Genomic DNA, 26,023 nt, shown 5'->3' with positions numbered 1-26,023 from the left:
CAGGAGGGCATCGAGCACTTGCAATAGTGTCCGTGAGAACAGTGGCTGAGAAATGCCATGCAACTGTCCGACTGTGTGCTGGTAGGTGCCTGTGGCCAGGAAGTGGAGTACAGACACCACCTTCAGTAGGGGTGGGATGGCGGTTGGGCTATCTATCATGTTGACAAGGTCAGCCTGTGTCATGTCCACAATGGCGGCTATGGTGTCCCGGTCCAGACGGTAGAGGGTGTGGATCTGCTCATCAGTGAGGTTGAACGGATGTGCTCGGAGGCGTGGGATTGCGGGCTGCCTGCGTGGTGGTAGTGGCTGTGCTGGCGGCCCTTGCTGGCCCTGCCTTGCCCTCCTCCTCCTCCTGCGTCTCCTCCGTGCGGCCGGTTGTAGTTGGTGTTCGTCTTCTTCCTGGAGTTGGAGTACTTGCAGTGCTATCAGGTCCCCCAGGGCCAACATCGCGAGTCCTGCCGGTAGCATTTCGGTGTGGTTGTGGGAGGAGACTGGCTGTGCAATTTATGTGTTTTCAGGCTGTATGGCCTCCACCTGTGGTGATTCATTCCACCTGTGCAAACTGCTCTCCCCTTTGGCCGAGCACGTCCCGCACACAACGCTGCAATTCGGGGAATGGCATCTTGCTATTGCAATCATGTATTTGTACCCGATGGCCGTGTAACATTGGTTGATATGTTCATTCTGCTATGGTCCCATTGTTTCACATACTATCTGTGCAGTCGCAAACAGACTTGTGAAGGGTCAGTGGTACGTAGTACTCGAGTAACGGTGGGCCCTCATGCATCACTGTACCGAGTTGCAACGACGGGCGGGGCGTCCCATTTGTGGGTGAAGGCAGTTGCCATTTTCACACACAGCCGCACTAGATGGATTAATTAGTGATTTCAAACGGCCACAGATGCTTCTTCGACGTGATGTTGCAAATGAGGAATTCGAAGGGCGGCGCTTTCGGTTTTCAGCTAGCGGCGAGGAAATGCCCACAGGTCTGACTGCAAATATAACGTACTATTGTTCAATGTCCTTGGGACAGGGGCCATGGCGAGGATGCAATGATTGATATGAATGGTTTGGGATTCGCAATAGCGACGTGGGCGATGAGGCCGGACGTTCCCAAATACATGTTACTTCACAACACTGGCATTACGGGCTGGGGCACTGTGGATTTTGCAGGCTGCATAACGCACAGACTCAATGGATATTTCTAATGTTATGTGAGTAAATATTCTGGCGTTTTAATCCCGGGATGAGGGAATGATGAATGGATGCATGGGCAGGTGATTTGATACAGAGTTTGCCATGTACAGGGCTTCTTGGAATCTATACGCCTCCCCTACGCTATGTGATGCAGGGCTGCCATAGTGGGACCATCGTCTATCTGGCCTTGTTGAGCCCTCCCTGTCTCGACGCGCCCTCAGACACTTGTGTCCATGCACGTTACCAATCCCATCTGATGGATTCTGTTTTGACAGACGCATGCACAGGTACACTCGTTTGTGATGGTGTTTACACCTCGATATAGATAGTTATGAGTCGCAAGTGGTTTTTGGGTGGTGATGAACCTTTGGAGTGGGCTAGCATGCATATGGCTGTGGATTTAGTGTGATCATTGAAGTGAGTTGTTCGAATGTAGTTCTGATGGCCATTCTGTTCTTTTTCTTTTCTTTTGGTTGACAGGTATCTCCTCCCCTTTTGCCACTGCCATCTGTATGCCACTCCTGCAGATGGGTTTTACTCCCGACACCTGCTGCTTCGTGTTAATCAGTGGAGCAGCATTACGATCTTATGGGACGATCGCCAATGGGCCACATGCCCTTACGCAGTACTGGTGGCTCGGAGCAACATTTCGGCCTTTCAGCTGGACTAGTGCCTCCCCATTGGGACGGCCCTGCGGTTCTGTGCGCTTCAATGTTGCCTTTTCGTACGTGAATGTGGCTCTGTGTACCATGATGGAACAGGGCGTCACACAAGTAGTGGCTGGTCATTTCTTGCGGATGCAGCCCACAATGGTTAAATGTGTTTTGGAGTTCATGGCCTGATGGCTGTATGGGCTTGGTGATTTTGTTGTGCATTAAATTTCTATTCTGATTTGGCCCGTGTAGCGTTCTTCTTTGCAAGTGATGTGGCATATTCCTATTTGGGGAGCGATGTATTGTGAGGAGATCTGCATTGGGTTCCAGCTTCGGAGTTTAGTTGCGTGGTACTGTACTGGACGCGTTTGCCTACGAAGCCCGTGAGGTCAGGGATGGGGGCTGCCAATATGACTGTTTGAATGTTGTCATGCTCAGGGGCGGGGGATTGGGTTTTGTGTAACAGATGCCGGTCAGCCAGGTGGACTGGTGGAATGATGTGATTTTCGGAATATTGCTGGTCACAGGTGCCTGTGTTTGCGTGCGTTTCTTGGTGGGGGACTGTGGTCATGTCCATTGGGATGGCTTCTGTATTCGTGCCATCTGTGCCCTGCAGCTCCCATTGGCCCCTCTTGTGTTTCATTTGTTCGTTGGCATGCATGGGTGACTTGTGCATTTCAATGGTTGCATTGTGACTTCATTGCACCTACGGGGAGTTGTACTTTGTGGGCAGGGAGCGGTGTACAGGCACTCAGTGGGGCCGTTTACGGTTGATTCGCGATGCCGTACTTCTCACCATGGCGGAATGGTTCATTCCGCCATGCTTGATGGCGTTAGGTACATGTCCGCTAGGGTCGGAATTAGCGTACCCTTGCGCCATGGTGGTGTTTACGGTTTGGCATGGCGCGCACGCGCGTGCTTGGTGCAGTTAGCGTTGGCGTTCACTACGGTGTCGCTAATGAATTCGTACTTTGCGGTGACGGGTCATAGTCGCACCGAGCGCTATTCGATGGCGGTATTGCATTTCCGCCATCGTTTTCCGAATTCCGCCAGGGTCGTAATGAGGGCCAGTGTCTTTTGCCAGCTGCACGGGCAAGGCTGCCCTGGAAACCTTGCTTATGGTAGGAGAACTTTCATGTTACCCACCTCCTTAGTCCAACCACACATTGCTAATAGAGGGATGATATCTTGGGGACAGAAAGACCAAAGGAGATGATATCAAAGTGCCGGTACATGGATTCCTGGATTAAAGGATTAATCATATTGGACAGGGGAATACTGTGTTGTATACATTTGAACGCTAGTGAGCAGAGCAGAATGTATGATGAGAAGAGACATGAGGCAATTATGGCATGTATAGGCTGATGAAAATAGTAAACTTGCATAATGTGGTTAGCGAAGAATGCTTGGGTGCAAAGTTAAATTCCTTCAACAGGCTAAATCTTTAACCCCTCCTTGGATTAAAATATTGACAAATACGCCATGCTGGGTGATACCTGCCTTGCCTTGAGTATCAATGCGTACCCATTCCACTGACAAAACCACAGTAAACGGTGCCAAATGCAATGAAAAAATCAGATTCTACCTTGCGGAAGCTGCACGATTCCAACACTGAGGCCAGAGATGAAATCCCCAAGGAGCCACTCTTTGACAGGATACCGCGGAAGCCAGTTCAGAATAGGGATGAACTTCAGCAGCAGGAATTTGGCAATAGGGCCCGAACATCTGAGAAACGTGAAGCCAATGCAGAAGGTTACCAATGATAGAGGAGGGGTGCATAGTTATCTGTCTGGATTTGATATTATTCTTATACAAAGGTCTTTAATAAAACTGAACCAATACAACAAATATTTCATGCCAGTTATTTACAGAAGTTAAGTCAGAGCACATAAGAAACCATGAACATATAGGAAAGAAGCTCAGAAAACAAAAGCAAGGGCTCAGATGAAGATCTAAAGTAAGAGTGCACCAGTGGGGAAGATGAAGGTGAGAAAGCATGAAGCCACACAGACACTTGTGTATCCGTTGACCGATTCTTTAAGAGAAATGGGAGATCGGATGATGGTCTAGAAAGGGCAGATTGAGAGGACCGAGACTGAGGGTAGAGTAAAAGAGGATGGATTGATGCCGGAAGTCAATGGAATAGAAATGTATTGTCGCCTCCAACCTGTCACTGCATGCTCACAGTAAGTCTCAATTTACAGCTGCCGGCAGCAAAGCCATGTGCACACTAGATGTGACTTAGAGGACCCCATTGTCACATCTCCCCTTCCCGGTAAATGTTGCAGTGTTGCGCCTGGTTATAGCTGGCAAAACAAAATGGGCCCAATCCAGGGATTTTCACTGATGCCTTCAGCAGCAGAACTTCCCTGCATAATGGCAGGGAGTGCTACCACATTCGTGGAGAGGAAATGGCAGACATAGGCAATGAAATACTTCTTCTAGGGCAATTCAGTTTGCCCCCAACTTTTTCATTTAACAAAGAGGTCAAAATAAAGACCATGGAATAATAGGCCCCGGCAATCGAAGTGAAGGGAGGCAAATTAGCAATAATAGCTTTGATTGAGAGGTATGGTTGCCTTTAGGGACGTTTAAGATGTTTGAAGTATAAAAACCAACCAAGGGACTAATGAGTGTGTAAATAGGAGCAGAAAGTAAGAAAGAGTCAGAGGCAATGTCTAAAGTACTTTCTGAATAAATGGCAAGACTGTATTTGAACTGTATAGGAGAGGAAAGTGGGTATAGGAGGTCACCATCAACATGTTACACTTTGCAATTTGCCTCAGCCATGCAGACTAAGATTATAAAGTGGGGCTCGGGTGTGTCACACTCTTGGCATCAACTCCCTCTAGGTTTCTTTTTTTTCCTTAAAACACAGGCACAATCTCAAAGAGGTTATATCACCTTGGCCTACCAGCCTGTGCCTAGCCTGCTAAACCGAGGGCCTCCACCAAGGTGTCTAGTGCTGAAGAGGTCCCCCACGGACAGCCGCACGCCCACTCCAGTGTATCCTTCATTCTCCTATACAGATGGCTGGAGACCGGCTCACAGTGTTGCTGAGGGTTGTTCTGCAACGATCGGATGCTCACCAGTGGCGTGATGTGCGACTTCTAGGTGTTCCAGCGCATGACATCTGCCCGTTGAGCTACAGCAGCACAAACAATATCACTCTTCTGAATAGCATTAGAAAAGTAAGAGTCTATTGGCTCATGCCCTAATTATCTTACAGACTTTTTTTATTCCTGCCCATGTTTTTTTTCCCTTTCCCGCACCGGAAAACATACCATTTTCCCTTGATGTCCATACCTGATCTCTTTCACTACATCACGATTCGAAATCCAGGGTGATAAGTTCATAATGCATCCTATCTTTCAACAATAAATAGTGCATTTGGGTTACTATAGTGGCATTTCTAGCAACCTGGCTTCACGTGGTGATCTCTCTAGTGGGGATGTATGCACAGCTAGAGAACAAACACATGTAAAGGGAGAATGCCAAATGACTAGGGACTGCTGATATAAGTCCATGGAGTGATCTGAACGTCCACAGTGTGGGTGTAGTCCACCTGTCTGGGCCTAGGCTAAAGGGACCTCAATCCCAGAAGTGTTCCACTCAACAGTGATATTTAGGCCAGTTTTGACTGTATCAAGTTTATGGACCCATTTTTGTTCCAGGTTAGTGAGGGCTAGATTAATGTCTCCTCCTCTTTTCTGTTGTTGGAATTGCTGCAGAACAGTCCATGTTAGTTGCTCGTGGGTATGGCCTTTTTTGCTGAAGTGTTCGACAAGGGGTTTGTCTTGCATGGAATTTCTGATACAAGATCGGTGTTCGCTTATCCTCTGCTTGATTGGTCTGATGGTCTTCCCTATGTAGATGAGATTGCATGGGCATTTTATCACGTAGATGACGTTTTTGCTCTCACAGTTGGTGTGATTTTTCAATGTCTAAACAAAGTTTTTATATGTGAAGGTCTTGCTGGTTTCCATAAAGCGGTATGCGACGCATTTTCCACAGCTGTAGTGGCCTACTACCGGGTTGGCTGTGGTCTCTCTGGTTCTAGAAACATGTGCACTAGGATTTCTCTGAGGTTCCTGTTCTTCCTAAATGCAAATAGAGGTTTTTTGTCTAAGGGACCTTTGTTTTTTATCAGGTGCCAATGTTTGTTGATCGTAGTTTTTATGAGGTTGCTGACGGGGTTGAAGGTGGTGACACACACGGTCCAGTCAATGGGGTCCTTGGTTCTTTCAGTCAGGCAGATCATGCGGTCCTTGTTGGGTGCCCTTTTCCAAGCCATCCTGATAGATTTCTTCGGGTACCCCCTTTCCGTCAAACGTGCCTGGAGTTGTTTGGCGTGATGTTCAAATTTTTCTTTTTCCGTACAGTTCCTGCGTATGTGGAGAAATTGTCCGTATGGTAGGTTGTATTTTAGTCCTTGGGGTGGAAACTAGAAAAATGAAGAAGGCTGTTTCTATCTGTGGGTTTCCTAAACAGTTCTGTCTTCAGTGAGTTCCTGGAACGATAAATGTGAAGGTCCAGGAAGTTCACGGCTTGGCAGTCCCATTCAATGGTGAATTTTATATGCAAATTTCTTTGGTTTAACTATCCGTGAAACTCAAACAAGAGGTCTTGGGGCTGCCTTCCAAGATAAGGAGAACATCATCGATGTATCGTCGCCATAGTAGGATGTGGTCTCTGTAGGGGTTCTCCAAGTTGTATACATGGTCGCCTTCATATTGAGCCATGTATAAGTTTGCAACGTCTGGTGCAAACGTAGCACCCATGCTGACGCCTTTGATCTGCTGGTAGATCTGATGTTCAAAAAGAAAGAAATTTTCAGTCATGGCAAGGCGAATACACTCCAGGATGAAATTGGTGGGAGTCGTGGTGGTGTCTGTTCTTCTGTTAAGACATGAAGCCAACGCTTCCAGTCCTGTAACGCTCACCTGATTCCCGTAGAGGCGCCGGTCTTGACTGGGCGTATACCGTATCTGCAAAGGTGATGTGTAACACACGGCTGGCTCTTTGGGCTGGACCTCTGTGCACTGTATGTCTGACTTGAAGGGTAAGATGTCTGCAGATAGAAAATATGGGATTAAGGAACTGGGTTATTGAATGTCTCTTTCTTCTTCCCTTTCTCTTCTCCTGTAGAACCCCAAAGATTAACGCTCTCACCTTAGGTAAGTGAACGCCGTGCTCTCCATCTGCCTCGGGGCAGGGTGCTGTAACCAGTTTCATCACTGGATAAGGGGAGCAGGCCTCTTGACTTCAGAGGACTGCTGTCCGTCGTTTACTGCACGAACGGTAAGTTTCGAGTAATTCTAATGTCTTTAAAGTCTTTAGTAATGATGTTTCTTGTTTTGCAGGGTTCCGGCGATGGCGGATGACGGGCTGAAGTGAGTTGAAGATGGAGCCCGTGTGATGAATAGAAGCGCCTGGAAGCACGTAAGTAAGCGCTTGTTGCCTGCTTCACGATGCGCTCTAACTGTCTTTTTATTTTGCAGGTACAAGTTCGGAGCGGCTGCAGGGTGCCGGAATACCCACTGGGTTAGATGTGGAAAGGAGTAATGGCACGTGAGTATTAAAGTTCCCCAATGTCTTTAAACGCACCTTGTTTTGTCTTTCAGATGCGGGATGCAGCGCCGAAGGCCTCCGGAGCGTGCGAAGAGTTGGTAAGCTTTTGTCTTTCAGATGCCGGAATGCAGTGTGAAGACCTCCGGAGCGCACGAAGAGTAGGTAAGCCTTTGTCTTTCAGATGCCGGAATGCAGCGCGAGGCGTTGGTGACAGCCGATGGACCAGGTAAGTGAAGAGCTGTCACTGAAGACCGTAATGCTAACCTGTTCTTTCTTGTCTTTATAGGTGTTGCTGAAGACTGGATTCAGGATGGTAAGCCTTTTTCCTTAGGCCCAGGATCAGATGCAGAAGACACGATGAACGTTCTGCTGCAGAGGATGCAGAATAACGCAAAGCAAGATTCATCCATCGGGTGTGGTTTAAATAGCCTCCTGTAGTGCTTAGGTGTCTCCTTCCACAGCCACGCCTAGGTAAGAAAAGAGTTCCTGCTTTCCAGAAGAGTTCCAGTGTTATGAATCTAGGGAGTGGCTCCTGCCCCACCCAACAGGAAAAGTAGTTCCAAACAGAAGAGGATCAGAGGCTCAACTGGCAGGCAAGTAAGCAGCATGGTCTGCTGCAGGTAAGTCCACCCAAGCATTATGAGCCCGGCGCTTCCAGCGCTGGGACTGGGCATATTTATGAGCCTGGTGCCACTGGCGCCAGGACTGGGTCCAAAAGGTCCCAATTGGGACTGGTTGGCACTCGGAACCTGGGTTATGGATCTGCTTCCAAGGGAGTTGGGAAAACCCTGACCTTTTGGAAGCAGAGATCATGACAGTACCCCCCCTCAAGACCCCTCCCAAACCGGGCTTCTCCGGGGGTTTTGGCTTGTCAGGAAATGTTCGGTGAAATCTTTTGATTAGGCGAGGAGCGTGGACATATTCAGCAGGTTCCCAGGATCTCTCTTGGGGGCCGTAGCCTTTCCAGTCAATTAGGTAAAATAGTTTAGATTTGGAGATCTTGGAGTCCAGAATGCTTTTGACTTCAAACTCGAGTTCTCCATCAACTAGGATAGGTTTTGGAGATTTAGTTAGTCGGGTTTGAGGTTGCACGGGTTTTAATAGAGAGACGTGGAAGACCGGATGTATCTTCATGTGCTGGGGCAAGTCCAACTTGACCGCTACTGGGTTTACTATGGTAGTGATGGAATAGGGACCAAGGTATCTTGGGTTGAATGTGCGTGGCCCTTTTAGAGGTAGATATTTGGTGGATAACCAGACTTGATCCCCTACTTGATATTGAGGGGCTTCCTTCCGATGTTGATCTGCTCCTTTCTTGTATTGTTCTTTAGCCCTTTGAAGGTGAGAAACAGCTTCCTTAAAGGCTTGGGTGATTGTAGAATGCAGGTAGTCTACTGCTGGTGTTTCAAGATCTTGGAGGGGATCCAACTCTGAGGTTCGAGGGTGACTGCCATACAAAAGAAAAAACGGGGTTTTCCCAGTTCCCGAATGGACAGAGTTATTGTAGGCATATTCGGCTATCCAAAGGATGTCTTTCCAAGTTTTTTCAGTTTGTTGCAGCATGCAGCGTAAATACTGTTCCAGAGTTTGATTGGTTCTCTCGGTTTGTCCGTCGGTCTGAGGGTGGTGACCGGTCGATAGTCTCACATCAATTTGAGCCGACCGACAGCAACTTCGCCAAAAATGAGAAATAAATTGACTACCTCGATCCGAAATTAGAACCGAAGGAAAACCGTGCAGTCGGACGATGTTTTCGAGAAATTCTCGGGCCAGAGTTGCTGCTGTTGGCAAGCCTTTGAGCGGAATGAAATGCGCCATCTTGGAGAATAAGTCCACGATTACTAGAATCGTATAGTATCCGGAGCATGGAGGTAGATCGGTGATGAAATCCATAGAAAGCGTATGCCAAGGGCGAGGTGGGATGTCAATAGGGCGTAAGAGGCCTGCTGGTCTTTCCTTTTGACTCTTGTTTTGGGCGCATACTCCACAGGACATTATAAAGTCTCTGATATCTTTTTTCCAAGACGGCCACCAGAAGTAGCGCTTGATCTTTTCTGAGGTCTTGGCCATACCGGGATGTCCTTCCATTAAAGAATCGTGATAACAAGAGATTACTTTTTTCTGTAAATCTGTGCTGGGTAGGTATAATCGTTCTTGGAAATACAATAAATTGTCCTTTACTGCAAAGTCCTTTCCCTGCAGATGCCAATTCTGTATGTCTGCTGGAGTTACAAGTTGCCTGGCCTTATCCTTAACTTCCTCTATGGATTCTGTGGCGATTACACCCAGAATTCTTTGTTCGGGAATGATTGGTACAGGTTTAGGGTTGATCAAGTGTTCTTCCACTCCCATCCGAGAAAGGGCATCAGCTTTACCGTTCTTTGTACCAGGTCGATAGGTAATTATGAAGTCAAACTCGGCAAAGAATAATGCCCAACGGAGTTGTCTAGAGGATTGGGCTTTTGCGGTTTTCAAATATTGCAGGTTTCGGTGATCCGTAATCACAGTAACGGTGTGTCGGGCCCCCAGCAGATAATGCCGCCAAGCCTTAAAGGCAGACTTGATAGCCAGAAGTTCCTTGTCAGTAATCGTGTAATTGATTTCAGGAGACGAGAATTTGCGGGACCAAAATGCCACGGGATGCAACTGATTGGTTACCGGGTCCTTTTGTGATAGAACTGCCCCCATGGCAAGGCTTGAAGCATCAGTTTCCACAATGTAGGGGAGTTCGGGGTGAGGGTGTTTTAAGATTGGTGCAGAGATAAATTTAGTCTTCAAATCCTGGAAAGCTTGTTCCGCCTCGGTAGACCATTCAAAACGTTTGTTTTTCTTTAACAAGGCAGTGATGGGCTGGACTATTCGAGAGAATTCGGGGATAAACCTGCGGTAAAAGTTAGCGAAGCCTAACATGCTTTGCACACCTTTTACGGAGGATGGTGATGGCCATTTGAGAACTGCATCGACCTTCTTTGAATCCATACGCACTCCGCCAGATGATAATATGAATCCCAAGAATTCAACTTCAGTCACGTTGAAAACACATTTTTCCAACTTAGCGAAAAGTTTGTGTTGACGCAATCTTTCGAGGACCATTTTCACGTGTTTCCGATGTTCAGATTCCGATGAAGAATAAACGAGGATGTCGTCAATGTAAACAACAACACACACATCTATGAGCTCTCTGAGGACATCGTTCATAAAATATTGAAAGGCGGCCGGGGCATTGCAAAGTCCGAAGGGCATGACCTGATATTCAAATAGTCCATACTTGGTGCGGAAGGCCGTCTTCCATTCATCGCCCTCTTTTACTCGTACCAAGTAGTAAGCTCCTCTAAGATCCAGCTTTGTATATATGCATGCTTTTCTGACTTGGTCCAGGAGTTCAGGGATCAAAGGTAACGGATATCTATTCTTAACGGTGATCTGGTTCAGGGAGCGATAATCTATACAAGTTCTAAGGTCTCCTTACTTTTTTGGAACGAAGAACAAAGCTGAAGAAGCAGGGGACTTGGAAGGACGAATAAACCCATTTGCCAGGTATTGATCCAGGTTTTGTCGAAGGTGAAGGTTCTCAGGCTCGGTGAGGGCATAAATTCTACTACAAGGAGGAGTAGATCCAGGTATCAGGTCTATCTGGCAGTCATAAGACCTATGAGGAGGTAGAGAGTTAGCCTGATCCTTCCGGAAAACATCTTGGTATTCTAGGCATTCGGGAGGTAACTGGGGAGTCTCTGAAGAAATTGCTGCCAGTGCAACACCAGGTGGAGGGTGACAAGTAGAGACACATTCTGGAAACTGGACCGTTCTTGCTCGCCAATCGATCAGAGGATTGTGTTTCTCTAACCAAGGTATTCCTAGAATAATCTGAAACTGAGGGGCCTTGATCACATCGAACACGATCTTCTCATGGTGTCCATCTTGACTTACTAGCGTCACCTCTTGAGTGGTATGCGTTACTGGCCCGGAGGCTTTCTCCGTACCATCCACCGTAGTAATGACGTCCTTTACAGCCTTGGGACAAAGAGTTAGATTCATCCTCAAAACCATTTCATGATCCACATAATTGCCGATGGCACCGCTGTCGACGTAAGCTTCAATTGCATGTAATCGATCCGGATTATCAGGGCTAATGAGGACCATAGGTATCACGAAATGCGAGGTCACGGAACTGGTTTTCACGCTCGGCAAGAGGACCTCTATTCTTGTCGGGCGAGGTCGTTTCCCTGCTCAGAGTTTGTAACTTTGGTAACTGCAGCTCCTACTGCCTTCTTGGCAGGTTTCACCGGACAGTCTCGAAGAAAGTGCCCTGAGTTTCCGCAATAGAGGCATAATTGCAACTGTTTTCTCCTTTCCCGCTCCTTTTGTGTTAGAGGACCTTTCAGACCCCCTATTTGCATGGGTTCCCCGGGGTCTACTCCTTTGGAAGGAGTTGGCGGTTTGGAAAATACTCGAGCATCAAACTTGGAACGATTGGCCTTCCTGTTCTGCAGTCTGTGATCTATTTGAACGACTAAGTCTATATAGTCCGAACAATCTTGTGGGGGATTCACTACTTGGGCTAACACATCTTTGAGCTCTCCACGTAGACCTCTATAAAACAGCATAATCCTTTTGTCCTCAGGCCATTGAGTTTCCACTATCAGTCTGTTGAAAGACGCAATATAAGCCAAAAGGTCTTGATTACCTTGTCGCAATGAAAGAAGCTCATTGTCCAAGGCCTGCCCCTGTGAATGTCTTGCGAACAGTTTTTCCATACTGAGCTGAAAAGCTTGAAAATCATGGAGGACCGGATCATCTTGATTTACTAGAGGGATCGACCAGTCTGCCGCATTGCCACTAAGGTACGAAAGCACGAAAGCTACTTTAGCTTGATGAGTTGGAAAGGCTGCTGGCCGGCATAAGAAATGCAACCGGCACTGATTGATAAATACTGCAAACCTCTTTGGGTCACCAGAAAATCGTTCGGGCGGAGCCAGAGGTACATTCCCAGGTAGGTTGATCTGCACTGGATTCATAGAGGATGTAGAAGGAAGATTTCCCCCAGATGCGGGTAACGGGGTCTGTCCGGCTTGTGACTGTAGCAATTGTCTAGCGAGATCATCTGTTCGCTCCTTGGAAATAATCAGTTCTCTTCTTAGAGCATTCGTTTCCTGACGGGCTGCATGCATTTCTGCCCTTAGTTCCCCAAGTAACTGGGCTAGCTGGTCGGTATCCGAGGTTTCCATAGCGCCTGGACGGGAGTTTTGTGGTAGGCTTTGCGTTCTGTAACGCTCACCTGATTCCCGTAGAGGCGCCGGTCTTGACTGGGCGTATACCGTATCTGCAAAGGTGATGTGTAACACACGCCTGGCTCTTTGGGCTGGACCTCTGTGCACTGTATGTCTGACTTGAAGGGTAAGATGTCTGCAGATAGAAAATATGGGATTAAGGAACTGGGTTATTGAATGTCTCTCTCTTCTTCCCTTTCTCTTCTCCTGTAGAACCCCAAAGGTTAACGCTCTCACCTTAGGTAAGTGAACGCCGTGCTCTCCATCTGCCTCGGGGCAGGGTGCTGTAACCAGTTTCTTCACTGGATAAGGGGAGCAGGCCTCTTGACTTCAGAGGACTGCTGTCCGTCGTTTACTGCACGAATGGTAAGTTTCGAGTAATTCTAATGTCTTTAAAGTCTTTAGTAATGATGTTTCTTGTTTTGCAGGGTTCCGGCGATGGCGGATGAGAGGCTGAAGTGAGTTGAATGTGGAGCCCATGTGATGAAAAGAAGCGCCTGGAAGCACGTAAGTAAGCGCTTGTTGCCTGCTTCACGATGCGCTCTAACTGTCTTTTTATTTTGCAGGTACAAGTTCGGAGCGGCTGCAGGGTGCCGGAATACCCACTGGGTTAGATGTGGAAAGGAGTAATGGCACGTGAGTATTAAAGTTCCCCAATGTCTTTAAACGCACCTTGTTTTGTCTTTCAGATGCGGGATGCACCGCCGAAGGCCTCCGGAGCGTGCAAAGAGTTGGTAAGCTTTTGTCTTTCAGATGCCGGAATGCAGTGTGAAGACCTCCGGAGCGCACGAAGAGTAGGTAAGCCTTTGTCTTTCAGATGCCGGAATGCAGCGCGAGGCGTTGGTGACAGCCGATGGACCAGGTAAGTGAAGAGCTGTCACTGAAGACCGTAATGCTAACCTGTTCTTTCTTGTCTTTATAGGTGTTGCTGAAGACTGGATTCAGGATGGTAAGCCTTTTTCCTTAGGCCCAGGATCAGATGCAGAAGACACGATGAACGTTCTGCTGCAGAGGATGCAGAATAACGCAAAGCAAGATTCATCCATCGGGTGTGGTTTAAATAGCCTCCTGTAGTGCTTAGGTGTCTCCTTCCACAGCCACGCCTAGGTAAGAAAAGAGTTCCTGCTTTCCAGAAGAGTTCCAGTGTTCTGAATCTAGGGAGTGGCTCCTGCCCCACCCAACAGGAAAAGTAGTTCCAAACAGAAGAGGATCAGAGGCTCAACTGGCAGGCAAGTAAGCAGCATGGTCTGCTGCAGTTAAGTCCACCCAAGCATTATGAGCCCGGCGCTTCCAGCGCTGGGACTGGGCATATTTATGAGCCTGGTGCCACTGGCACCAGGACTGGGTCCAAAAGGTCCCAATTGGGACTGGTTGGCACTCGGAACCTGGGTTATGGATCTGCTTCCAAGGGAGTTGGGAAAACCCTGACCTTTTGGAAGCAGAGATCATGACTGTCCTTCCCGTTGGGGGATCGAGGTATGGAGTGCCTCTACATCCATCGTAACCAGGATTGAGTTCGAGGTGAGGTCTAAGTTCTGCAAGACTTTGATGGTATCTGTGCTGTCTTTGATTTAAGATTTCATCTTTCCAATAAATGGTTTAATGAAATGGTCCGTGTAGAGTGATAACGGTTCCAAAAGAGAGTCACAGGCAGAGACAATTGGTCGTCCGGGTGGTTGTGTGGCGTGTTTATGGAATTTTGGGAGATGTAAAAAGCTGGTATCCTCGGGTGGGTTTTGTTGAGGAAATGCCGTTCATCCTCGCATATCCAACTCTGATCTTCTGCATGTTTGGTGAGGCTGAGGATTTCTTCTTGTAGTCTTGTGGTAGGATCCCTGTTCAATTTTTTATATGAGGTTGTATCTGCCAACAGTCGAAGGCATTTCATGTTGTAGTCTGTGGTATTCATAAAGACGATTCCACTGCCTTTGTCTGCTGGTTTGATTGTTATGGACCTATCAAGGTCAAGGTCGCCAAGAGATTTTCTTTCTTCTTTGGTGAGGTTTTCCTGGTAAAAGTTCTTTTTTGCAAGACCTTCGCTGATAGTAGTGGTGACTATTTTCTCAAATGTAACGAATTCACTGGGGATAGTGTGTGGGGGCGGCACAAAATTGGACTTGGGTTTGAGTCCAGTCGTGTTGTCTCAACTCCTTTCAGTGTCTTGTGTGCCTATATCTTCGAAGACGTACTTGAGTCTGAGGGTGCGGAAAAATCTCCTGAGTTCTGCTTCTGTTTTGAAGGGGTCCGCTTTCATGGCCGGGACGAACCATAATTCTCTTTGTAGCAGTGTTTGTTCTGGGTCAGTTAATAATCTGGATCAGAGGTTGAATATAGGTATTGTTGTCATGGTTGGTTGGAATACTATTGCCTCGTCCTCATGTACTGGCCAGACTGTTGTGGTCTCCTCTTCGGTTGGCCTCGTTGTTCTCCCCTCTGAAAAAAAGGAAGTTGAGGATGACCGGCAGTCCTATTACTCCCTGGTGGACTTGGGATGCTTCCGCTTGATGATCCGGAGCTGCCTTAGAAATTGATGATACGGTTGCGTCTGTTGAAATTGTGCTGTTGTTGTTGCTGTAGATCGCTGTAGTCTGGGTGTTTCCCGAGTGCAATCCGCAGGCATTAGACATGTTTGTCTCTGCCTTTTAAACATTCTGATAATGGGGTCACTGGGGTTACTTGTCTCCATGGTTTGTTAAAATGTTCTGGCCGTACTTCTCAACAACACCATGCATACCTCCCAATTGTGCTGGCATGTCTCTGCCATTTAAACCTTCTCATAATGGGGTCACTGGTGTTGCTTGTTTCCATTTTATTTTAAAACGTTCTGGCCGCACTTTGATACAAAACTGTGCATAGCTCCCATACACGTTCCTGACAATTCACGGGTTTTGTCTTTAATCATCACGATGGCAGCACCTGATAAAACCTTGCTCGTCTCCAACACACCATTTAGGGGCGCAATACCACAGCATTTCTGTCACTATTTGGCGGTGAGCCATAGATCTGATTTAACCACCGCGCTTTAAAACACTAAAGTAGCTTTGTGGATAAATGTCTGCACGTCCTCCATGGATTCTACTCACTGCCAGTCACCTTCTGACATTGCATACTGCCTACCCACCGCAGCACTGCGCACTCCATGATACTTTTACCCTTACCACTTTTACCATACCTTGCGGACACCCCCTCCATTGGTGTTTTGGCCTTGGGTCACTCATATACCTGACCCGCACAATCCCACACAGGATGAACCTTTAAGACATTACTTGGCCTACATAGTCTAGATCTGGGGTGAAAAATGATGGTTTGTTAACCTTCTTTTTCACAGCTCCCAGACGCTTCAGGCCCAGTTTCCGGCCCCCATGACCTAATTTTTCTGCATCATCCCATGTTATATTTTGAAATGGGTTCTCGCAGTCCGGCACTCCTTAAAGGACTTTCCAGCACAGCACCCCCACTGCAACTTTAGCAGACGGTAAGCTGTACCCTCAGATACACCAATGTATTTAGGCACTAATCAGCCATTATTTAGTAATACATAAATTGATTAATGACTCCTTAAGATCCTTACAGCTATCCCTTCCCCCACAGATTACCCACACGACAGCATTGCGATCAGCGTTCATCCTGATGAAGGCCACCTACACCTCGGGCTCTTCCCCAGCCCTGCATGGCCGAAACACTCCAGTGTCGATGTTCTGTGACACAACCCCTGTGTTAATGTGTTTATAGATAGTGTTGTGTACACTGTCTTGTTTATATCCCCGGACTTACCACAGTTTTGGGTTGCACCTCATCAACAATCCTATGTTCTCACTTACCTGTATTATATACTTGTGCATCACTTTGGAAATTGTACCTCGACAAGTTAGAGGTCGATACTCACCTGTATTTCCTGTGTAAAACAACGTCTGTCTGTCTACTTTCGTGCTTATCGAAAGTCATGTAAATATTTCTTTTTATAATCTGTGCTAAACCATTTTGGAGGCAAAATAAAAAAGCATCCAAACCTGACAGCTGTCTAGGGATCTCCCACCTTGATTTCTAGCATTTTGAATACAGGTACCCTCCTGGGCAAATCAGGACTCCGCCAGGCGCCCTTTATATACTTCTTGGATACATTTTGTGGCATGTAGTTTGGTGCCCAAACTTGAAATGGAGTTATTTTACTAGCAAGTTTATAGATAGAGCAGAGCTGTTCCGCAACAGATCAATTTTATCTTTATTTTAAAGGTTCTTATCTTCAGTAATTCAATGACTTGTATATGTTATTGTTCTGAACCGAATGGCTGGGATTTTCTTATCTTCTGCATTACTATGCTAAAGACTGATGTCCAATAAAGCTGAATTGATGATGATGGTAATGATGAAATGGAGCTCTATCATTGGAGGGGGGAACAGAGTGAGTTGTAGCTTGGAGTGTAGAGAGTGTGATGTGGGTGGATTCTGATGAACGAGACTTGTATATATGTTGACAGGTATTCAATCTCTATGCTGGCTTGTGGCATTTGCTGCATTCCAAATGACTTAGGAAAAGTGAATACATCTCATTTGTGAATGGGAGCACAGAGTCATTTATATAAATGCTTTGTAAAGTGTTGTCCATTACAAAGGTGAATGGAGTCCATTTAATTTAATTAACAATTGCAAGTTCCTAGGCCTCAGGTGGTATGCCGTTCAGGGACAATACAAACCAACTCCTGTTAACGCACACTGGATCCCTCTAACATCTATGGAAAATAAAGGTGTTACTGAGTGTGGCAGTACCCTAACTTTGGGATCCGGTGTGTTGCTGAAACAGCGACCCGTTTAACTTTTCCCTAAATTTGGCTTCGCAGATGGAAATATATTTGCTTGATCTGAGTTTCCATTAAGGGATAAGGTGTGGGGGGGTGCTATATTTTTATACGCATATGAGCCTTTCCCACTGCACACTTTAAACATAACACAAAGTGGTGCCAAAATGCTCAATTTGGCACCAGGAAAGGGATCTGAAAACTGCCAAGATGTGGTCAGACTTTCTCAGACTCAGAGGATGGCTGCCTGGATTTGCATCCTCAAGAGCCTCATCAAAGGACTTATAAATGCTTCAAAGTATTCCTGATGGTTGCTATCTGTTCGAAGAGTTGAAGTTCAAGCAGACTCTGAAGTTAATCACACTCCAGGAAGGTATGGGTGCTGCATCCAAGGCCTGTGGCCATCTGAAGGGTATAGTCCTTGTAGTGTTCACACCCGGAACCAGTATCAAATATTTCGAGAAGTGAAAGAATGATGCCATCACGCTTTCTGCACCAGTTACTTCCGTATGTTTATTCACTGGTTCATTAGTGAATTGCCAGTTTACTTCCGTAGGTTTATTCACTGGTTCATTAGTAAATTGCCAGTTTACTTCTGTAAGTTTATTCACTGGTTCAATAGCAAATAGTCATGAGAAGTGTCCGGTATGCGACACGTGTTTCGGTCCGTGGCCTTCTTCAAAGCTGGACAAAGGATGAAAATTCAATATCCCTTCCAGAAGAAGGCCACCGGCCAAAACACGTGTTGCATACTGGACACTTCTCATGACTATTTGCTAATGAATCAGTGAATACATTTACAGAAATAAACTGGCAATTTACTAATGAACCAGTGAATAAACTTACGGAAGTAAACTGGCAATTTACTAATGAACCAGTGAATAAACTTACGGAAGTAAACTAGCAATTTACTAATGAACCAGTGAATAAACTTACGGAAGAAAACTAGCAATTTACTAATGAACCAGTGAATAAACCTACAGAAGTAAACTGGCAATTTACTAATGAACCAGTGAATAAACTTACAGAAGTAAACTAGCAATTTACTAATGAACCAGTGAATAATCCTACAGAAGTAAACTGGCAATTTACTAATGAACCAGTGAATAAACTTACGGAAGTAAACTAGAAATTTACTAATCAACCAGTGAAAAAACCTACAGAAGTAAACTGGCAATTTACTAATGAACCAGTGAATAAACTTACAGAAGTAAACTGGCAATTTACTAATCAACCAGTGAATAAACCTACAGAAGTAAAATGGCAATTTGCTAATGAACCAGTGAATAAACCTACAGAAGTAAACTGGCAATTTACTAATCAACCAGTGAATAAACCTACAGAAGTAAACTGGCAATTTACTAATCAACCAGTGAATAAACCTACAGAAGTAAACTGGCAATTTACTAATCAACCAGTGATTAAACCTACAGAAGTAAACTGGCAATTTACTAATGAACCAGTGAATAAACTTACAGATGTAAACTAGCAATTTACTAATGAACCAGTGAATAATCCTACAGAAGTAAACTGGCAATTTACTAATGAACCAGTGAATAAACTTACGGAAGTAAACTAGCAATTTACTAATCAACCAGTGAATAAACCTACAGAAGTAAACTGGCAATTTACTAATGAACCAGTGAATAAACTTACAGAAGTAAACTGGCAATTTACTAATCAACCAGTGAATAAACCTACAGAAGTAAACTGGCAATTTACTAATCAACCAGTGAATAAACCTACAGAAGTAAACTAGCAATTTACTAATGAACCAGTGAATAAACTTACAGTAGTAAACTGACGCAGAAAGCGTTGTGGCATCATTCTTTCACTTTTCAAAACGAGAGTATAGTGGGTTAACAATCACGCCCAGCCGCACTGTGACAGGCAGAACTAACCATATTTCAGAATCTCTACTAGTCACCCAGATAGTGTTGCACTAAGTTCATTTCTACCTCTCACACAATAGTTTTCCTTCAAATAATTTCCTGCCACCCAAGCACAGTCAATTTCCAGCATCTAAAAGTGGAAGCATTACAGGCATTCATTGATTCTTATCCAAGCGGAGTAGGATAATCAACACACACATCCAATCGTTCACACTAAAACACACACTGACACAGATAGACACTGCCAACAAGTTAAAATATCAAACGCCATCTGATACATGTACAGAATTACCACTGTGTTTCCTGCTTCTTACGCCATTGATTACAAACAAATTCTAAAAGGCAACAATGTGGCTATACAAATGCCAACTATGTTGATAACATAGTTCTTCTCCCAGTGACTGGAAATGATCAACATTTAAGACATGTAAATGCCAGTATAGTATGAATTCCCTGAATCCCTTATAAAATGTTATATAAAGAATTGCCAACATAGGTGTACTGGGGACAGGGGGGGGCGGCGGTTTATGGGACTATAGGGACCAGGGAAAGCCACCCACAGTACAATGAAGACCCATTGGTAAATGGGGGATTTCCCAGAACTTCTCTTCTCTCCACCCAGCCCTCCAGAGCACACCAACCCACACAACCCTCACACACCCTTAGCTGGAGATGGCAGAAAGAATGAAAATCATACAAGAAAAGACAGCAAACCTCAGAGTTGACCGCTCAGATTAATTAAACCCACAACAGGCAGTCCACAAGTGGGATCAAGCGACCACACTTACCTTTACCAGCAGTAGGAAACAGAGGAAAAACCAGGGGAAAACCTGCTCACAAATGACAAGCACTTGAGAGAGAGAGAGAGAGAAAGAGAGAGAGAGAGAGAGAGAGAGAGAGAGAGGGAGAGAGAGGAGAGAGGTACAAGTCACAGGCCACTCAAAAAACCATTACAGGGTCAGGCGGCTAGCATCTTGGAACCGCCTGAATGTTAGATGGCAGCCAGGTCTTTTACAAGGTCAACCCACAGAGCTGAGGGAACACATTCAAACGTATACACAAAACAGGCCACCTAGGTAAATGTTCTAATGAGAGGAAAAAGTGGGACTAAGCTAATTCAGTGGTCCCAAGAGAATAATGGGAAAGAACGCCAATTCCAAGTCAGGATTCTGGCAATCCCTATCAAAATAGGCCAGAACCAGGCTGTCTTCGGCTAAGTACAGGCAGCATTCCAAAATACAGAGCAAGTGAGGGAGAGGAAAGGTGAAGGAGGGAAGAAAGATGCAAAGGTTGGTGAAGGAAAAAGGAAAGGAGGTGGAAAGAAACATCAAGAGGTGATTAGAGAAGGAGAGTAAAGAAGGGGAGAAGTGAACAATTAGAGGCAGGTTGGAGGAAAGTGACAAAAAGAAGCCCTGTATAGAAGTAGGAGTAATTAAGAATACCCCTAACAAGGCTGAGAAAGAGGGACAGAGAAAGAAGCCTGGAGAAAGCAAGACTGGGAGGCAGGTGGGTGGAAGGAGAGCTTGGAGATGAACAAGAGAAAGAACAGGAACGACTAAAAGAGCCAAGTACACTGGGTTCCTGAAAGCTAAGGACCACACCCATGTCGCATTAAGGGATACTGTCGAGCCCCCAACACGCACACCTGAGAATTTGAGTGGCCAAGACTGAGGGTGATGGCTCAGAGTTTGGTCCTGCAAGCAAAGGGCCTTGACAAAACACTTATGGGCCCACATTCAAGCATAATCCACAGTATTGGAGAAAAGAGAGGCAGAGAAAGAAAGAAACAGAGGAACCCTAATTGAGACTTCATTCACAGAACTTGATTGTAATACCTCATCGTCCTTGGTGGGGTGAGGAGGCAGAGGAATGATTGGAATCTGAAAATCAACTCAGAACAGGGGGCAGGATAATCCTATCAACATCTACTTGGTCTCGTGTAGGGTTCTTTTCCACACAGTGTTTGCAACGCGTCAGACCAGGAGGGCTAATCCATGCATGAGCATCGCAAAAGAAGCTTGATTTTGGGTCTCAAAATCACCACTGGTACTGAGAGTGACTTTATAAGAAAGCCCAGTGCGATAAAGCCTTGACCTACTATTCGCTTTAGACTAAAGAAACTGGACTTTGGACCACTTACACGAGGAAATGATGATCTTGCATGGTTTTAAATGTTTCCCTGCCCAGTGCACTGCTGCATTAGCTCTATCCATTTTGTGCTTTAGTTTCATGCCCGCAATTGCCATTAGCATTACCAAATCTTGACCTATATTCAAAATAAAAAGATGTTAAACCTTACAAACGTATGTCTGAGTCTCTGTGACTACACTCGGTCTGTGACCAATGTTAAGGTTCCAATCAATGCAAACCGTATAAAGTGTGAATATCAGAAATCCTATTTTCAGACCTAACCATAATTTCTAAGGTATGATTTAGTTTCAAATGTTGTGAAACGCCTACGTTAAAGTGCTAACGCAAGCTTAACTTTGCTTGAAGATGTATTTTGCAAAGACACTGTAATACATCCACCGATGCATGCATAGAGACTTTGAGGAGGATATTATCACACTGCTCTCAGATAATACCAAATAATCATCCTAAATCTTAGACCTAGCAACTTCAACCTAGGCTTGGCTACCCTCAATGGCCTGGCTGCTAAATCTTTGGAAGACTCCTTGTGTGAACTTAACTTTACACAAAGAATGAACCAAACCACACATGTGAAAGGACGAACTTTAGACTGGCTGGCCAACGATAATTGTGCCACCTCAGTAACTACCATTGAACCTTTGACATGGACTGACTATTCCCAGATTACCTTCACTATCAATGCTGCCCAACCAACCACCAAAACTAAGATTATAACGCCACCCTTACCTACCAGGAACAAGCGCAACATCACAGCTGAGAAACTAACTCCTATCTTGATCCCAATACTGAACTCTTCCACTGCTGAAGACCCGGAAGAATTAATCAACCTATTCAATAGCACCTTGACCAACGCCTTAGACGCCATTGCCCCCTTGAAATTCCAGAAACGTAAACTGAAAGCACACCTTAACACGTGGTTTACCCCACATCTGAAAACCCTCAATCCGAAAAGAGGAAATGTGAAACTACTTGGAAAAACCTACCTACCAAAGAGAACAAAGATAAAGTTACTGAAATATCCTCCCGCTACAAAGCAGAGATAATTAAAACCAAACATGAAACCTATAACGACAGGATTGAAAATGCAAGTTCCAGTATAAAGGAACTATTCGGAATTCTAAGAGAGCTAGATTCACCTATAGCCCCTGACAACTCTCAACCAAATAACAAAGACTGGTGTACTGGCATCCAAAGTGCCTTAGCTAATAAAATTGCCACTCTGCAAAACAAAATTGCTACTAAACGACTGAACATTAACCTCACTGAGACTGCCCAGAAACTTGAAAAAACTCCAGCCTTCAATACTTTACAAGAATTCAAATTCGCCTTAGTTACCCCAACTGAGGTCAAAAAAATTATAGCTCCTTTAAAACCCTCTCGCTGCCAAGGCAAAATCTGCCCGGCACAAATCATAAAGATTCTGCCAGAGATCTCGTCCCGTTCATCACGCGGATAATAAACTCATCCTTCAAATCATGCCAGGTTCCTACCAACCTCAAAGACGCCTCGGTTCTCCCATCACAAAAAAAAAACGCTTCCCTCGACCCCACTATCCCGACTAACTACAGACCTATAACCACGGTCCCTTTTTTACTGCAAGTCATCGACAAGGCAACTTACATCCAAATCCAGACTTACCTTGAGACTAACACCCTTCTAGTACTTAGACAGTCTGGCTTCAGACCTCTCCACGGAACCGAAACAGCCTTAATTGACTTGAAAACACAAATTGACCTTTTGAAAGACAAACAGACAATGCGCACAACTCCTTCTGCTAGACCTCTCTGCCGCCTTCAACTTGGTAGACCATAGCATACTTTGTGAACACCTTACATCCTCAGCCAACTTCTCACAAGAAGCTTCAAATTGGATCAAGTTGTTCATAAATAACAGAGCAATGAGAGTTTTCTCTCCGACGGACTCTGCTGACCCCATTTCCATCCCCTGTGGAGTGCCACAAGGCTCCTGAGTCTCCCCGAAACTATGCAATGTTTTTACTAAACCTCTTTTTGACATATTTGAGAGCCTGGGTGTCATCTACACCAACTATGCAGATGACACCCAGATACTGCTACGGCTATCTGGCAACTACGACACTGACAACGCTCTAATAAACAAAATCTACCTTGTCATCCAAGCTTGGATGGCCACACATAGTCTCTGTTTGAATGATGAGAAGACTGAAATCCTCATCCTAGGTGTTTCCCCACAACTCAACAAACTAAATACTAAATATGTGTCCTTCAACATAGACGGTAACACCAGTGCTTTAAGTGGGGTAAGAAATTGAGGGGGGGCCCTCGTTTGGAGGCGTGGCCTCCATTGTGGGCGTGGCCTAAAAGTGCACAAATCATAGTAAGGTGCGTAAACAAATATATAAATGTATTTGAGCATTTATATATTTGTTTGCGTACTACTATGGTTTGTGTATTTTTCAAGCCTTCTTTTATATTCATAGCAATGTTACATATTTCTATGTTTATAAAAGGTGGCTTGAAAGTGCACACACCATAGTAAGTTACGCACACTTGTGTGCTTACCTTACTATGGTTTGTGTACTATTCAAGCTGCCTTTTATAAACATAGACATTTGTAACATATGTCTATGTTTATAAAAGACGTCTTGAAACGTAGGCATCTTTTATAAAGCGTTGAGGACGGACAAAACCCAAGGTGGCTTTGTCCGTCGACAAAGCTTTATAAAAGTTGCTTTGAATTGTGTACGATTCAAGCCATCTGTTATAAACATAGAAATATTTCTACGTGTATAAAAGATGGCTTAAACGTACACAGTTGAAGGCATCTTTTATAAAGCCTTGCCAAAGGAGAAAGGCGCCTCGGGCTCAGTGATCTCTGCTCAGAGCACTGACCCCGAGGCGTCTTTCACTCTCTGCGAACCCGCGGGCTCCGTGATCTAATCTACATATTAGATCATGGAGCCCGCGGGTTCGCTGAGGGTCAGTGACCTGGCGAGGGGAACTAAGGGACTGTAGCTTCCTCTGATGGCCCCTCAGATGAGGGGTCATCAGAGAAAGTTACAGAGACTGACGGAAGTGCCAGCCAGTCACAGCGACGCTGTGGCTGGCTGGCACTTCTGTCAGCTTGCCTGACGTTTAACTGGCGGGCGCATCTCTCGTTGCGGCTGCGGCCGCGGCGGGATAATGCGTCCTGCCATGGCGTGGTGGGGCTGGGGGGCCCCAGCAGGGCCCCGGCTCAGCCTCACTTTTTGGAGACTGCCGGGGCCCGGCCCCGGCAGGCCCCGGCCCACTTAAAGCACTGGGTAACACAATCAAAACTGCTAAAGAAACTAAAATGTTAGGCGTGTATATCGACTCCTCCTGGAGCTTGAGGAAACAAGTCAACGCCAACGCTTCAGCCACAGCCTACACTTGTAAGCTCATCCATGCATGTAAAGCCTACCTGTCTGCAAACAGCCGTATCACATTAGCTCGAGCACTAATATTGTCCAAACTTGATTACTGCAACGCACTATATGCAGGAGCTAACAAACAAGTGATAAACAAACTTCAAACACTACAAAATCGTGCCTTAAGAACAGCCTTGAGCATTCCTCACATCTCTGAAATAAGACAGAGCCACAAATGGCTATCAATCCGAGACAGAATCTACCTCAAAATCGTCTCCATTTCCCACAAATGCCTCAACAATGCTGCCCCTCAATATCTGAAAGACAAAATTATCTGCAAAACCTCCTCCAGACCTACCAGATCTGCCAACTCCTGCTGCATCATCACACCTCGCTTTAATCTGAAAAGAGCGGGTGGCTCTAGCTTCCTGGTTCAAGCGTCCACAGCTTGGAATGCCCTCCCGCTTAACTTAAGATCTGACCAAACCTTCCACAGCTTTAGATCCAATACAAAAAAATGGCTCCTCACAAATGATGCGTCTGCCTCCACTGCCAGGGTTTAGTAACTTTTCATAGCTATTCCATGACTACACTGCGCCTTCGTCTGATCCGACTGTCATGGTCTTGCCTGTTACTTATTCATGTACTGTTTGCCTTGATCTATGCAAGTCACTGTTATATATCTTTGTACCTTTCATGCCGCGACTAGATAATGTATTCTAAGTTGTCTTGCAATGCGCCCAGATACCTTAGGGTGTGGAGCGCTCTATAAATAATAAACAAACAAAACAAACATACATACATATGATCGTTCCAGTTCCAGGTATAGATCATGCATGGACAGATTTCTCAGTATGCACCATTACACAACAATACAGTTGCATGCTTGTCATTAATAGCCCTTTCGGCGAATATGGTGACTTCTCAAATACTTTAATAGTTCACATGCAGTTGATGAAAGACTAACTCGCCCAGAAAGACCCAATCATTCACAATTGTGAAGAATTAATAATTGAGGGCAAACACACCCACAAGACAAAACACAGATATATAGATCCTGTTTTCCAGCCATGACCAAGGCCAGGGGGTACACATCCCTTTCCCTGGCCGGGGGCAGTCTCATGTGAAA

At 45.5% G+C, this 26,023-nt stretch overlaps 1 protein-coding gene across 3 annotated transcripts in view; it reads right to left on the bottom strand.

The window, feature by feature from the left end:
* Positions 1-26,023, bottom strand: part of LOC138566252 (solute carrier family 26 member 6-like) — a 1,150,832-nt gene that overhangs the window by 797,692 nt on the left and 327,117 nt on the right. For all 3 annotated transcript variants that reach the window (XM_069643338.1, XM_069643340.1, XM_069643339.1), the window contains exon 3: positions 3,436-3,575. In XM_069643338.1, the coding sequence (XP_069499439.1) occupies positions 3,436-3,575 (140 nt within the window). The remainder of the gene's footprint in view (positions 1-3,435; positions 3,576-26,023) is intronic.

Source organism: Ambystoma mexicanum, chromosome 2p (assembly GCF_040938575.1).
Source record: "Ambystoma mexicanum isolate Mex_15411 chromosome 2p, UKY_AmexF1_1, whole genome shotgun sequence".
NCBI lineage: Eukaryota > Metazoa > Chordata > Amphibia > Caudata > Ambystomatidae > Ambystoma > Ambystoma mexicanum.
The sequence above is the reverse complement of the archived record's forward strand: the minus strand, read 5'-3'. Positions and strand labels throughout refer to the sequence as shown.